Below are 15760 nucleotides of genomic sequence, written 5' to 3'. Positions count from 1 at the left end.
GTTCATCTAATGAATACACTGAGTATGGCTTTACCAAAACAATCATTGATGGCGAATAAAGTATCCATTATTCGAGTATGTAGAGCGGGATATATATATATACATATATATACCAGCGTGTCATAGCGGAGAAGTAGTGTGTTAAAAAGGTAGAAAAGAAAAGGGAACATTTTAAAAATAACGTAACATGACTGTCAATATACAGTATTTGTTTTGTGAATGTTGCTGTCATCAAGGATTTGATTATCATTATTTCTTTCAATCAGGTTCGTATTTGTAGGATGTGTTGTGTTCAAGTTACATTCCGTGTTTGTCAATCGTTGTAAAGATGACAGGTTTCATTCATCGATTCGTTTCTTACTGCATCAATAAACAGCTCGTCTTCTTCTTTATCTGAGACCTGACACACTGCATGCACGGGTTTTTTACACTGTCTTCCTTTAGCGGGACATTGACTTTTTCCACCGTGTGCTTTGTTTCCACAGTAGCTGCATTTATGAATATGCTTATCAGGCGCTTCATATTTTTGCTGCCTTTTCAATTGTGTAATTCGGTTTTGTTCAGCTCTTTGGAACTGTTGCTTTTTATCTGTGCACTGCGTCAGTTCACGTGAGCCACTCGGTGTACTTGCATCGAAGGTTCCCAGCTGTGCTGGTGCCATCTCGTGCTATGTCCATAGCTTTATTTAATGTTACCTTAGTCCTGGCACTTAAAACTTTCTCTCGCAGTTTCGCTGAGTTTGTGTCAAACACCACCCTGACCATCTCATCTTCCTCTCCATAAGCACAGTCCTTCACCCGTGAATATTTACCCGTGGCAGTTTGCTATTGGATTGCCGCTGACGGACGGCCTTATATGGGCAGGCACTAAATTACAAACGCCAGCGCAGCCTGTCTATGAACTTAAAGTGTAGGTTTACATCGTGCTTTGTTTCCGAAGTAGCAAAACTCATGAATATAGTTGTATATGTCACTCGCCGCTTCTTATTGTTTCGCTGCCTTCTCAATTATATAATGCATGTTTTCTTGAGCGCTTTTTGAGGTCTTCCTGGTTTTCTATGTACTGCGTGATTACGTGGGAGGCGTGATGATGTCACACGAAACTCCGCCCACGGCGTTGAAGCTCATCTCCATTACAGTAAATGGAGAAAACTGCTTCCAGTTATGACCATTACGCGTAGAATTTCGATATAAAACCTGCCCAACTTTTGTAAGGAAGCTGTAAGGAATGAACCTGCCAAATTTCAGCCTTCCACCCACACGGGAAGTTGGAGAATTAGTGATGAGTCAGTGAGTGAGTGAGGGCTTTGCCTTTTATTAGTATATATATATATATATATATATATATATATATACACACACACACAGTCAAAGTAAAATGTATGTGAACCCTGTTGAAATGGTATGGTTTACTGCATGAATTGGTCATAAAAAGTGATCTGATCTTCATCTAAGTCACAGGTACTGATATACACAATGAGCTTAAGCTAGTGACGCACAAAACATTCTACTCTTTCATGACTTTATTTTACAAATGCATTTAACATTCACAGTGGTAGTGGAAAAAGTAAGTGAACCTTGGGATTTAATAACTGGTTGACCCTCCTTTTGGCAGCAATGACCTTAATCAGGCACTTCCTGTAACTGCAGATCAGACCTGCACATTGTGTGGGGGGAATTTGAGCCCATTCTTCCCTGCAGAACTGCCTTAACTCTTCCATATTCTTTGGTTGTCTTCTGTGTATGGCTCTCTAAGTCTTTCCACAGCATCTCAATAGGACTGAGATCTGGGCTCTGACTGGGCCACTCCAAAAGGCAGAGTTTGTTCTTCTGAAGCCATTGTGCTGTGGATTTGATAAAATGTTTGGGGCCATTGTCCTGTTGCATCACCCAGCCTCTTCTGAGCTTAAGTTGACAGACAGACACCCTCACATTATCCTAGAGAATTTGTTGATAAACGTGTGAATTCATTTTCCCCTTAATAATGGCAAGCTGTCCAGGCCCTGAAGCAGCAAAGCAGGCCCAAATCATGATGTTCCCTCCACCATACTTTACTTTAGGGTGATGTTGATATGCAGTGCCCTTTTTAGCCAAATGAAGTTCTGCTTTTTCCTCCCAAATAGTTCAATTTTGGTTTCATCACTTCACAAAACCTTTTCCCAGTACCGTTGTGGAGTGTCCAAGTGCTCTTTCGTAAACTTCATGTGTTCAACAATGTTCTTTTTTGATATCAGTGGCTTCCTTCTTGATGTCCTGCCATGGACTCCTTTCTTGTTCAATGTTTTGCATATAGTTGACTCATGAACAGAGATGGTAGCCAGTTCTATTGACTTCATGTCCTTTGCTGTGACTCTATGGTGGTTCTTTACCTCATTGCTGACTTTGCGTTGTGCTCTTGGGGTCATCTTGTCAGGGTGCCCACTTTTAGACAGAGCAGCCACAATACGAAATTGTCTCCATTTATAGACAACTTGTCTAACAGTAGACTGATGAATATCTAAAATCTTTTCGATGACTTTGTAACCCTTTCCAGCCTTATGTAGATTAACAATTCTCAATCATAGCTCTTCAGACATGATTCTCATCTGGATATATATAAAAATTTTATGCCTATCCATGCTCCCCAGCGAAGCAATAAAGTTTTTTTTTTATATGATAATGGTTAGGGCTTCCCCTTCTTAATAGTTACTTTGAAACTAAATGCTGGGCTGGCCATTGCAGTATCATTTTAATCAAAACAATTTGCCACTGGTGGCAATTAAAACAGAGGCCACTGATTACTTTTTTTTATTAATGTATATTTCTGTTAATTTAAGATGGGGAAGCAACACATTATGGATGACAAATGTACTAAAAGTGGGATATTTAAGCAATGTAGACAAGACTGATGTTAATTTCTGAGATTGTAGACTGAGGTGAAATGTGTAATTACGAAAAACATTGCATAAATAACAGAGATTAACCTCAGTTCAAGAAACAGGACAGAATCAAAACCATAATGTGTTTTTTTATGTAGAAGTATGTACAACTTGAAAAGCACTGCATTCTGCCCAACTTGTACCCATAGTTGTGTCAAAGGAGTTTGCTAGCTATGCTTAATTTTTATAAATTAATATTTTGTGGATTAGCTTCACACATGATGTGACAATACAAGGAAAACATTTTTTATAGATACATTTTTTATGGGTTAAGAGCTTACATGCCCTCTATTATGTAAAAAGTTTATAAGAAGAAAAAATGGGTTGAAAAAGTACATTGGTCTTAATATCAATGTAAAATACCATTTTCGAACCCAGTGAATCCAACTATGAGTATAACAGAGGACCAGGGTTTGTCTTAGTAGTACTGGCCACACAAGCCAGGAGACAGCTCTGAATGGAACAAAATCCATTTGAAAATCCACTTGCCATTTTGACTAAGCTGAAATATTTCTATAAGGATATATTGATTAACAACATTAATAGTATGCATCATCCCAAGGTTTTTACTCAGCCAGTGAGTCTTAGTATGGTATAATATACCCAAAACAATGCTATGATTAGAAAGAGAAATATAAGTTGTATATTATATCTATACAAAAACAATATACATTTAAATCCAAAAGTGCTTCTACAAAGTAATAACAGATATGGAAAGAATTTTTAGATATTTCATAAACAATATACATAAAATAAAGGGTCTTCCTGAGAATTTGTTCAAGATCCTCTTTAAGTAAGCAGTGGTTTTGTTTCAGTAAAATATAACTAACAAGCTTCTAATAAACTTGTCTTTGTAGCTACAAGTTGCCAATTGAAGTAGCTCCTGAGCCCCACTTGGAGAGTCTGGATGAAAAGCTGGAAGTCCGAAGAACAACTCTTGAAGTGATTTTGGCATCTTTGTGTCCATTTCATAAGCATCTGCTTTACAGTATATTATTATTCATGCATGAGGATTACAATGTTTCTCACTATCTGGATTGCCACAGATGCTTTTCATGCCAAAACCTGCAGTGTTACCACTTAGTTAATCAGGTAAACAATGACAGTTTCAATTTTAAGGAGAGCCAAATGACAGACAGATGCTACACTCATTATGGCAGACTGAATCCACTTTCAAAGCCTCCCTTATGTATCTGTGAGAAGAAAATGCATTGTGTGTCATGCCAGAACAAACCAATAACATGCATCAACAGAGCAGCTGGTCACAGAGGCTGTGATATGTTTGACAATCACAGATGTCATTGCTCTTGCCAGCATTTTGAAGACACTGTGACCACCCCATCCTTGGCAGTTAATTTAAATTGTTGTTGTAAATCAGGGAGTTCATTTAGTCTGTCTGTCGGAGGCAATACCTTTAATAGAGCTTGCAGCCCATCACCACCTCCGCTGTCACCTGTAGCAAATGAAAGTTCAGAAAAATCTGATCATGGTATTACTTGTCCAATTTTGGAGTATGCTAGTGGAATTATAAATAATCAGCCTCCTTCCCTTTTGCCACAAGAGACTGAAGTCAGTGAGAAGATCTTTCCCGATAAATATGAAAAGAAAAGAAGAAATATAGAAAAGGACATGCTTAATCATCAACTTCAAACATCAGAGAATGACAGTATTAAGTATACACCAAACTCTGGTAACCAGTTAGAGCAAACAGAAAGTGGGGCTTTGATTAATGATTTAATGGAAAGAATTAATGAAAAGCTGAAGACAATTGAACCTCTTGAAAAACAATGTAATTCATCTTCTTTGTCTATGGTAGAATACCTTGAAGAGAAAAATGATAAACATTTAGGAGAAATTATTACCTCCATTTTGCACAAAAACAATGGTAATAATGATTACAATTTGGGAGAGTTGCTTAATCAACATGAGAAAAGTGTGGAAAATAAAACTATCCAAACACGTTTTCGTAGGAAGCAAGAAACTTTAACTGCAATGCATCAACCTCCTGACTCTCCTTCATTGCGTCGCAAAACATTACAGATAAAAAGAGAAATAGCTTGTCTTGATCAGTCTTTCTTTGCAACATCACTAGTAGAAAAGAATGTGAAAAAATGCATCCAACCTGAGAACAAGTCTTTTCTTCCACACAATATTGAAGTTGCACCAGCAGTTGTAGAGTTCAAGAATCATTTTGAAGACCGTGATGCCAAATATATTAAAACACTTGAAAACAAACAAGTGCCATCAAGCCAAATACAGAAAAATGACATGTTCACAAATCATCACCACAGTTTAACTGAAAAGGCACAAGAATTGCATTCAGTGCAAAAGGTTGCTGATGTCTTGAAACCTAATGTTGAGCCAGAGCTTGGTGAACTTCTTGATGTTCCCAGGAAAAGTCCAAATTTGTATGGAAGTGAAAGTGAAGAAAAAGACAATGTGGTGAATGCATGCAGCCCTTCTAGATTTGAGCAATTGAGTAATTCGCACAGAACAAAGAGAAACATTATTCCTCCAGAAAGATTTTCCATGTATGTTACGGAGCCCCGGAAGATGTACTTTGCTGCATGCTTCTCAGAAAGTATTTTTATGAAAAGCTCTGCAAAACCTAAAAAAATATGTAGAAAAGACTTTGAAAGCCCTGCTTCAAGTCCAGCAGTTAATATAAACCCTGCAGACCCAAAGATTCAGACTGATAACCATGAAAGTGAAAACAGAAGTCCTTACAGACTGACACAAGAACTAATCTCCAATAATGTGCCTTCATCTAACAATCAAACAAACTCAGAAACCCCTGAAGCCCCTATCGCAGATATAAGCAATGATACAAAAGACAGCAAACAACTTTATAGCCAAGACACTAAAAGGCATCATTCTCACAAAGTAAAGCAACTAACTATTGAAGTTGTCACTGATACATCAGTAATTTTAAGGTCACCTGATAACAACAGTGATGACGATTCATGTTACAGTGTTAACAGGGATGAATATACAACCAGACATAGAAAACCCGTTAGTCAGTCCGACCTGCAGCTTGTGTGTAAAGCAGGAGAAAATACTGTTACATCTTATACTAGTCCAATAAGACTAATGTACCTGTCTAAAATAAATGATAAAGATGGAATTAAATACACAATTACACCTTCATTTTCAAACCCCATAATTAATGATAGCTGTGTTGTAAATACTGAGATCAATAACTCATTACAGCACAAACATCTTGATAAAGTGCTAAAATCCCCTAAAAGCACAGAGTCAAACAGCAGTGATAATAACATTATTAAAGATATTAATGCTTGTAACACCAAAACTACTTCATGGGACTTAGATTGTGATAGTCCAAAATATGAAAATTCAGCGGAATCTCAATTCTGTATGAAGGAGTCTCTCAAAAGAAGGCCTGGTCGACCTAAAAAATTAGGTCCTCAGATTGAAAAGCAAGTAAAAAGGCCAATTGGTAGACCTCCAAAGCGTAAAGCAGATTGTTCTTATATTCCACCAGCAAAAAATGACACTTTAGACAATATGACCACTTCTTCATGTCCATCAGATGGAAAGGAAGATTGTACCAACAAAAACATCAAAGTTACAGTGGTCTATGGTAGATCAAGAAGAATTAAAAGGTTTGTATGTGAAGGTTCTGAATTTTTCAGGAAGGTTCAGCATGAAAGACCAAGCAACATAGGTTTTCATAGTGTTTTGCATGAGGAGGAAATAGGGACTTTAGACGTAAATTTGAAAGAAAATTCAAATAATGTTGCTAACAAGGAACCTGGAGACAATCGATTTGAGTTCATAAGACCTGTAAAAGACAAAGAGTGTGCTCCTCCTCCAAATAGCAACTCTAAGCAGTTGAACCAAAAAATTACAGCAGCAATGCGAAAGCCAGGTCGCCCAGCAAAAATAAAAATTTCAGGCATTTCGATAACTGTGAATGCCGTATCTCCTAAACAAAGAAAGGTTAGCCTTAGCAGTGAGCTACCAAAGCTATGTGATACAACATCTAATTTGGCTGAACAAATGTTTCCTGATAGCAATGAGAATACCAATGAAGATAATGACATTACAGTATCTAAAAGCACAAATGTGCACCAAACAGAAAATAAATTAAACAAGGTAAATAAACCACTGCTGCCATTAAGACATTCTGATAGAATACGAAAACCTTCAATACACTTTCTGCATTCAGTTGCATCTTGTAGTATGTTTACACATAGAAGTGCACTGAAACAAAAAGCTCAAAAGCTCTGTTTTAATAGTGGTAAGAACAGGGTGGAACTAACAAACCTTACAAATAACAGAACATGTCCTTCTGAAAGTGATACAAGAAGCATTGAAAGAAATTTTACTGAACATAAGGAAAGTGTACAAAAAAATCTGACTGAAAATGCTGATGTGAATCCTAAATATGAATTTTGTGCTGAATCAATTTTTTCAACTAAAGAAGTTCTCAAATGGTGGCCTACCTCAGCTTCAAATGATACACTGCAAGAGGAGCTAAATCAGCGGTTTGAGCAAATATCGAATAGCTGGCTCTCCACCGGTGCACAAAAGCGGCAAAATGAACGTGTATCACAGGTAAAGGCAAAACCAGAACTGGATGGCAACCCAAAATCTATAGTCAGGATGCTTTTTCGGAAACACTGTGATATGGATAAACTTTGTGCGTGGTTCATGCAAAGTACAGAAACCCAGTCTTTGTCAATTGTAAGAAAGGCAAATGCTCGAAATCCCTTGGAAATTTTGCATTATCCTGGGAAACGGACAATAAACCAAGTAGACAATTATAGAAATTCTCAGACCGACCGCATAAGAAAGCATGTTAAAAAATTTGCAGTGGCTTCCCCTTTAAGTCCTCCAGCTCACTTTCAGAATCAAGAGAAGGTGGATTATGATAGAAAATTGAAAGTGAAAAAGCAACTGTATTCTTGTTTTGATTCTGTGGAGTCGTTAACTTTAGGTGATAGAAAACTAAGGCATAGAAAGCATGACACTTGTAAAGTGGTAGATGATCATTGGAGGAGGAAAAACAAAATTTCACCTAAAATAAGACTCTTGAATGGGCTCAACAGAGAACATTTAAGCAATGTACCTGTAATACTGAAAAATCCAAATACTAAAATTTGTGAAAGAAATCTGTGTTTTGTTCAAGCAAAATTTCCGGAGGAAACTCAAAGCCATTCGTTTGGTATGTTTTCCCATGATGGAGAAAAGAAAAATCCTGACCTACACCTAGACCAAACTTTTGCCAAAGAGCTTTTGGAATCTGAAGAGAAAATGCTCTGTAAAAAATGGAGTCCAGAAACTTTGAAAGAATGTCGGGTATTCCTTACAAAACTAAGTCCACTGGAAGGTACAGATCATGCTTTAAATCTTGGCATACAATATAAAACTACTATTTTATGTAAAAGTAGCAAAGATGAATCCACACAGCCAAAGTGCACAATTGATGAACACAGTTTTTGCACTGTGAAACTTTATGATGTTTTGTCAAGAAGCACCAATGTGTTGTCCAGTTCTACATTAATGGATAAGAAACAGAGTGAATGCAGTCTAAATGTTGCTTCCCATGGAACACGGCATTCTCCCAGGTTAAAACCAGAGACCCTTATAGCCAATACTGTGAAAGATGTCTGTGAGGATACAAATGGAATCACCCAAAGCAGAAAAACCTCTGTGATGACACGAAAAAGATCAAGGCTTGCCACATGTCTGACAGAAACTTCAAAAAAGAGAAGACAATCTTTCACAAGCAGCCCATCAGGGAGGAACTATTCTCATTTTGTTCTAGGTAAGATGAAGATGATTTTAAGAGTATCAGTAAAGTGTATGTGAATTTTTTAATATATACTTCCCTGTTTAGTGTTCCACAGAGTACAGTGCTGTTAGAAATAATTTGTTCATATTGTGTATTTTACACAGTGGTTGGCCTTCAACCAAAAAGTAATATTAGGTAAAATGAAACCTGAGTGTAGCAACCCTTTAAACCCTGCTTCAATTTAGACTGTTTTGTACTACTTTCATTTAACTGGCCATAAATTCTTCATACTTAACTTGATATACATGTTCCATACATTAAAATGAAAGCCAGCCATTTTAGAATATTTACGTCTGGAAAAGAAGTTATGTTTTGTATATAAATTACAGCACAATACGTTGCAAAGTTAAAGCACTTTTATACCAAAAATATACTTTGAATGTTAATCTTGTGTTGGAATAAGCTCCCAAACACCATAAAAGTGGTGCACAGAGCATCAGCAGTGACAAAAATTGGTTACAATATATCCACAGCTAACGTGTATTTTTTGAATTAGTAAAAAGTATATTCTTTTTTACAGTTTTTACTGTGTTCAAATAAATGACTAAATTATGAACATGCTTTAGTAAAAGCACAAGTACTAGATATCCATATGAAGGCCAGACATTACCCTTTCAATATTTCTACATCTGATAAAAGAACTATGTCAGTCAGTCATTGTCCAACCCGCTTAGAACAGGGTCGCGCATATGACTATAAATTATAACACAATACATTTGCAACCTCAAACTATATTTTTACTGAAAATGCCTTTGAATGCTACATTTATTGTCATAACTGTTGTAATATACTGTATATACAAACACAACAAAAACAACACAAAATGTATGTTCAAATGGCTGGGAACAACTAAGGGATAAAAAGAAGTTATGAAATGCTAGCACTCTATTTGTAGAGTTGTACTCTGCTTAATTAATAAAAAATAGTTTTTCTTTCACCGCCTTTACTATTTTCAAATAAATCATCATACAATTAATATGCTCTACTGAAAAACACATCTGTAATGTAAGTAAAAGCTAGACCTTGTTCTTTCTGAATACAGGTATACAGTATGTGTGTGTGTGTGTGTGTGTGAAAGAAATATACTCTGCACCCAAATTATAGCACAAACACAAAATTCAAAAATGATTTTACTAAAAAGTGTATTTTGTAAAATATAACACCATCATCATGATGAATTATAATTTACCTTTTAGTGATACAAGTTCAGTAGTATTTGAAATTGTAAAAAAAAAAAAAAACTTCTATAAGAAGAGATAATGATGCACACCTGTGATGCCCAGGTTGCCCCCATCTTGTATATTTCTCTTGAACCCGGGTCATCAATCTGTACCTTGGATGGCTAGGTAATGAGGACACACACATAACATCAGAGAGAGTGTACAACTGCTCAGTGCTTTTATTCTCCACAGAAATAATGTCCAAATTAAAGTCCGGTGCCGTTACTTTAAATAAATAGATATATAAAAACAAGTGTCACTCCATGAAGGATAAAATGATTAATAAATAAGTTCCATTGAGTTAAAAAAATCCAAGAATAAATTATAGTCAAGAAACGGGTTCCTTGCTGTTCACATTGTCCAAGCCCAACTTGTCTCCCCACTCATACTTTTAGGCCTTCTCAGTCAGTGGAGTCTCTGGAAGCTGCCGTCCCTCTCTTTGTCTTTTGTCCCAATCACTTTACTCAGTCACTGCTTAGACTGTTACAGCCAGACCTCCATCATTCTGCCACCTATCCGTGGTCCAGCAGGAGCCCTGGAGCACTCGAACGCTGCCCACTTCTCCAAAATGCTCAGCAGGTGTTACCTACCCATGGAGTGTTCATTCCCCTGGCAGTGCCACCAACCGCTTTGCCACCTTCCCACCGTACTGGCTCAAACTCCCAATTGTTTCTGTTCTGTCATTCTTACCTCCTCATTGTACCCTCTGTAGCTGTACAGCACCACAGCACTTTGCTTTCAACCACAGAGCTTGAACTGCACTGTTTTTATTTTAAAATTTCAGTCACTGCAGAGTTATAATGCACAGCACCCTAATTTCTATCTTTATAACAAGAGTTAAAAAAAAAACAGCAAAATCAAATTTAAACTTTCTAATTTAAAAAAAAACACTTATAAATAAAAGTTTTATGGACCTGATGAAGATTTGTGCCAATGCGGAAAGTGGTTTTGGTCTAATTTATATATATATATATCATCGATGATATCATAATATCATTAGTATATAATCTATACTAATAAAAGGCAAAGCCCTCACTCACTCACTGACTTATCACTAATTCTCCAACTTCCTGTGTAGGTAGATGGCTGAAATTTGGCAGGCTTATTCCTTACAGCTTACTTACAAACGTTGGGCAGGTTTCATTTCGAAATTCTACGCGTAAGGGTCATAACTGGAAGCTATTTTTCTCCATATAATGTAATGGAGTTGAGTTGGAGATGGCCGTGGGGGGCAGAGTTTCGTGTGACATCATCACGCCTCCTACGTAAGTACGTAGAGAACAAGGAAGAACTCCAAACAGCGATGAGCACAAAACGCCATTTCACAATTGAGAAGGCAGAAAAAGATTATGAAGCAAATGATGCATACAAGCATGGGAACCTTCGATGCATGTGCACCAAGCGGCTCACGTGAACTGACGCAGTGCACAGACAAAAAGCAACAGTTTTCATGTTACGTTATTTTTAAAATGTTTCCCTTTCTTAGCACAAGCACAGCTGAGAAGCTTCGATGCATGTACTCCATAACGCTTTAAAAAATAACGCATTTAATCACACTTTCAATTCCAAGCAAACGGGAACTTTTGTCAATGCATGATTTCCTGGTACATCCATTACACTGATGCACACATCACAGCTACAAAAATGTTAAGAGTCGGAATAAAGGGCGTTCCTACGACTGATCATTTCGACTACCCGAGCGAAGCCTTGATAAAAGCATGGTTTTGTGCACACTGAAAAGCAAGCAAAATTAGATGCATTACAGAAAGCGGACTTTGTGGCTCTTACTGGGGATCATTGGACTTTCGTGACTGTTAGTAATTCTAATTACATCTAATTACAAAATGTTCAATGATCACACTGTTTTAGCCTAATGTACAAAATAATTTTGGCTAATGTTACTCAGAGTTTAAAGAGTAAGCTGGTCAAATTACCTTTTATGTTTCTGACTTATTTTTTTAAGAAGAAAAATTGCACTTTATGTTGAAATTTTGGTTATTGTTATTTAAAGACAATACTATTCTGAAAATGTACTTAAAGTACTTAAACTACCACTTTATTTTTAAGTCTGCCCAATTTTAACCAGGGATGATATTTTTGTTTCTGTTTTGAATTCAAGTGCAGTTTAAAAGCTTTTTTTTTTCAGAAATTAAAACAGCTTCAGTTTACAATATTCATGTCCATGTCTATTATTTGATTCTGTCACCCACTAAAACCCTTTTAAATTAAAAAAAACATTTGCGCTTTGGGGCAAATTTATGTGTGCGATTACATACGATTAATCAAGATTAATTCTTACACAGCCTCTAATTAATTGGATTAATTTTTTAATCGAGTCCACCTAATATATATATATGTGGATATATATATGTAGATTTGTATATATATATGTGTATATACAGTATATATGTAGATATGTATATTTGTATATACAGTATGTATATATGTGTCTGTGTGTATATATACAGTATGTGTATATATGTATGTGTGTATATGTATATATATATATATATATATATATATATAAAACTGTATATATATGTGTATAGATGTATGTATATATATATATATATGTTTATATATGTGTGTGTGTATATATATATATATATATATATATATATATATATATATATATATATATATATATGCCACCAACACTCATGACAATGACAAAACAATTACATTGTCAATCATGTTACGTTATTATTAAAATGTTTCCTTTTCTGTTTACTTTTCCGCTGCCAATTGCAGGTATTTTACTATATATATAAATAGATAGATATGACAACAACACTCATATTAATGACAAAACAATTACATTAACAATCATCTTACGTTATTTTTAAAATGTTTGCTTTTCTTTTTCATAACTTTTTAACACACTACTTCTCAGCTGGCTGGTATTCTGCTAGCATATATATATATATATATATATATATATATATATATACTAAAAAGGTAAAGCACTCACTCACTCACTGAATCATCACTAATTCTCCAACTTCCCATGTAGGTAGAAGGCTGAAATTTGGCAGGCTCATTCCTTACAGCTTACTTACAAAAGTTGGGCAGGTTTCATTTCGAAATTCTACGCGTAATGGTCATAACTGGAACCTATTTTTTCGTCCATATACTATAATAGACTTCTGCTCGATGCCCGTGGGAGGCGGAGTTACGTAATTTAGTGCCTGCCCATATAAGGCCGTCCATCAGCGGCAATCCAATAGAAACACTGCCGCTGAATATACACGGGTGAAGGACTGTGCTTATGCAGAGGAAGATGAGATGGTCAGGGTGGTGTTTGGCACAAATTCGGCGAAACTGCAAGAGAAACTTTTAAGTGCCGGGTCTTAGCTAACATTAAATACAGCCGTGGACATCGCACGAGATGGCACCAGCACAGCTGGGAACCTTCGATGCATGTACACCGGCGCTCACGTGAAATGACGCAGTGCACAGACAAAAAGCAACAGTTCCAAAGAGTGCTGAACAAAAACCGAATTACACAATTGAGAAGACAGAAAAAATATGAAGCGTGTGATACATACAAGCATATTATATATATATATATATATATATATATATATATATATATATACAGCAGCAACACTCATAACAATGACAACACAATTACATTGTCAATCATGTTACATTATTATTAAAATATTTCCTTTTCTTTTTCATTACTTCTTTAACACACTACTTCTCCGCTGCGAAGCGCGGGTATTTTGCTAGTATATGTATATGTGTCTGTATATATATTTATATATATATATTGTGAACGCTGGCCCCGGCACAGACAGACGGACAACATATTTTGCACCCACACACTGTTTATTTACAATACTATTTACAGTTTTGCTCACGTGCACCCCCAGTGCCTTCTTGCACCGATCTCCCCAAGTCCAGGCCACACAGTCCTTTTGCCTTCCTGGCCGCCTCCGTCCCTCTCTCCAGTTCAGTCTACTGCCTCCCGACTTCCACCACCGACTGGAGGGAGGCGGCCCCTTAAGTAACGCTCCCGGACGAGCCCCAGGTGTTCCCGGCATTCGCTGCTTAGCCACGCCCCAGCGTGGCGGAAGTGTCGGCTGTCTTCCTGGCAGCTCTCCGGGCGCCGCATAAAGTCTTCCCCCCGGCACTTCCTGGTGTGGCTGAAGTGCCGGGCTCCCGGGATAATTAGGCACTGGGGCTCCACCTGGCGGTGGCCACGGGTCCCTACAGGGCTGGGCTTCCAAGCCCTCCACCCGTGTCCCCCAACAGAACCAGGACGGACGCCCCCTCGCGGTCTGGAGGAGGCACAAGCCCTCCCCGGCCGGGGACCACAGTGCCCCACCGCTAGCGAGGACACGTGGGTCCGAACGACACAACCCGAAAGGGCAGCACGTCCCCGGTGAGGGTCCTACTATGCCCCCAGTGTCCAACATGGCACGGACCACAATATGTAGATGTGTATATGTATATATCTATAGATATGTGTATGTGTGGATATGTGTATATGTAGATATGTTTATATGTATATATGTCTATGTATAAATGTTTATATGTGTGTGTGTCTGTGTGTGTATATATATGACAGCAACACTCATATCAATGACAAAACAATTACATTAACAATCATGTTACGTTATTTTTAAAATTTTTCCTTTTCTTTTTCATAACTTGTTTAACACACTACTTCTCCGCCTGCGAAGCGTGGGTATTCTGCTAGTATATATATATATATATATATATACACAGTAGGACCTCAGTTCACGACCATAATTCGTTCCAAAACTCTGGTTGTAAACCGATTTGGTCGTGAACCGAAGCAACTTCCCCCATAGGATTATATGTAAATACAATTAATCCATTCCAGACCATACGAGCTGTATGTAAATATATATATATATTTTTAAGTTTTTAAGCACAAATATAGTTAGTCAAACCATAGAATGCACAGCGTAATAGTAAACTAAATGTAAAAACATTGAATAACACTGAGAAAACCTTGAACAACAGAGAAAACTAACACTGCAATAGTTTGCGCTATAGCGCTACCAACCGCCGGCTAAAAGCACTTTTTGAATGAGTTTTAAGCACAGGGAAAAAAATGAACATTTGAAAAAATCCGTAATTTAATAAACCACCAAAAAAAATAACATTGCAACAATGTACACTACGAACAGATCGCTGGAAACAGAAGTGAAAACAAAATCAAGCCCAGTGCATTCTTTAACTGCCTTCCTACCTTAATGCGTCCAGCTCTCTCTCGCACTGCCTGTGTGTCTGCATCTCGGGCTGCCTCTGTGTGTGTTTGTGTGTGTGTGTGTGTGTCTGTGTCTGTGTGTGTGTGTGCGCGCGGCACTGCCTGTGTGTGTGCGCGATGCCTGTGTGTGTGTGTGTCGCTCTCTCTCTTGCTCTCTCTCTCTCTCTCTCTTTCTCTCTCTTGCTCGCTCCACAGGAAATGCACAGGGAGAGACTGAACATGTACAAACCGAAAGGGAAACTGGCTTGTTTGTATACCGAGTGTGTGGTCGTGAACCGAGGCAAAAGTTTGGCAAACTTTTTGGTCGTAAACCTAGTTGTACGTGTACCGAGACGTTCGTGAACCGAGGTTTCACTGTATATATCTATACTAATAAAAGGCAAAGCCCTCACTGACTTACTCACTCACTCATCACTAATTCTCCAACTTCCCGTGTAGGTAGAAGGCTGAAATTTGGCAGGCTCATTCATTACAGCTTACTTACAAAAGTTAAGCAGGTTTCATTTCGAAATTCTACGTGTAATGGTCATAACGGTTGACAACGTCCGCTATGTTGAACT

At 37.4% G+C, this 15760-nt stretch overlaps 1 protein-coding gene across 6 annotated transcripts in view; it reads left to right on the top strand.

Moving 5' to 3' along the window:
• lcorl (ligand dependent nuclear receptor corepressor-like) overlaps window positions 1-15760 on the top strand; it is a 159994-nt gene that overhangs the window by 118012 nt on the left and 26222 nt on the right. For 5 of the 6 annotated variants that reach the window (XM_039751550.1, XM_039751549.1, XM_039751548.1 and 2 more), the window contains one exon: window positions 3775-8708. In XM_039751550.1, the coding sequence (XP_039607484.1) occupies window positions 3775-8708 (4934 nt within the window). Of the gene's footprint in view, window positions 1-3774; window positions 8709-15760 lie in introns of those variants that run through there. The other variant, XM_039751555.1, reaches the window with a different exon arrangement.

The sequence above is a fragment of the Polypterus senegalus genome, chromosome 4, assembly GCF_016835505.1.
Source record: "Polypterus senegalus isolate Bchr_013 chromosome 4, ASM1683550v1, whole genome shotgun sequence".
Taxonomy (NCBI): domain Eukaryota; kingdom Metazoa; phylum Chordata; class Cladistia; order Polypteriformes; family Polypteridae; genus Polypterus; species Polypterus senegalus.
Note: the sequence above shows the minus strand (reverse complement) of the source record. Positions and strands in the feature narration are given on the sequence as shown.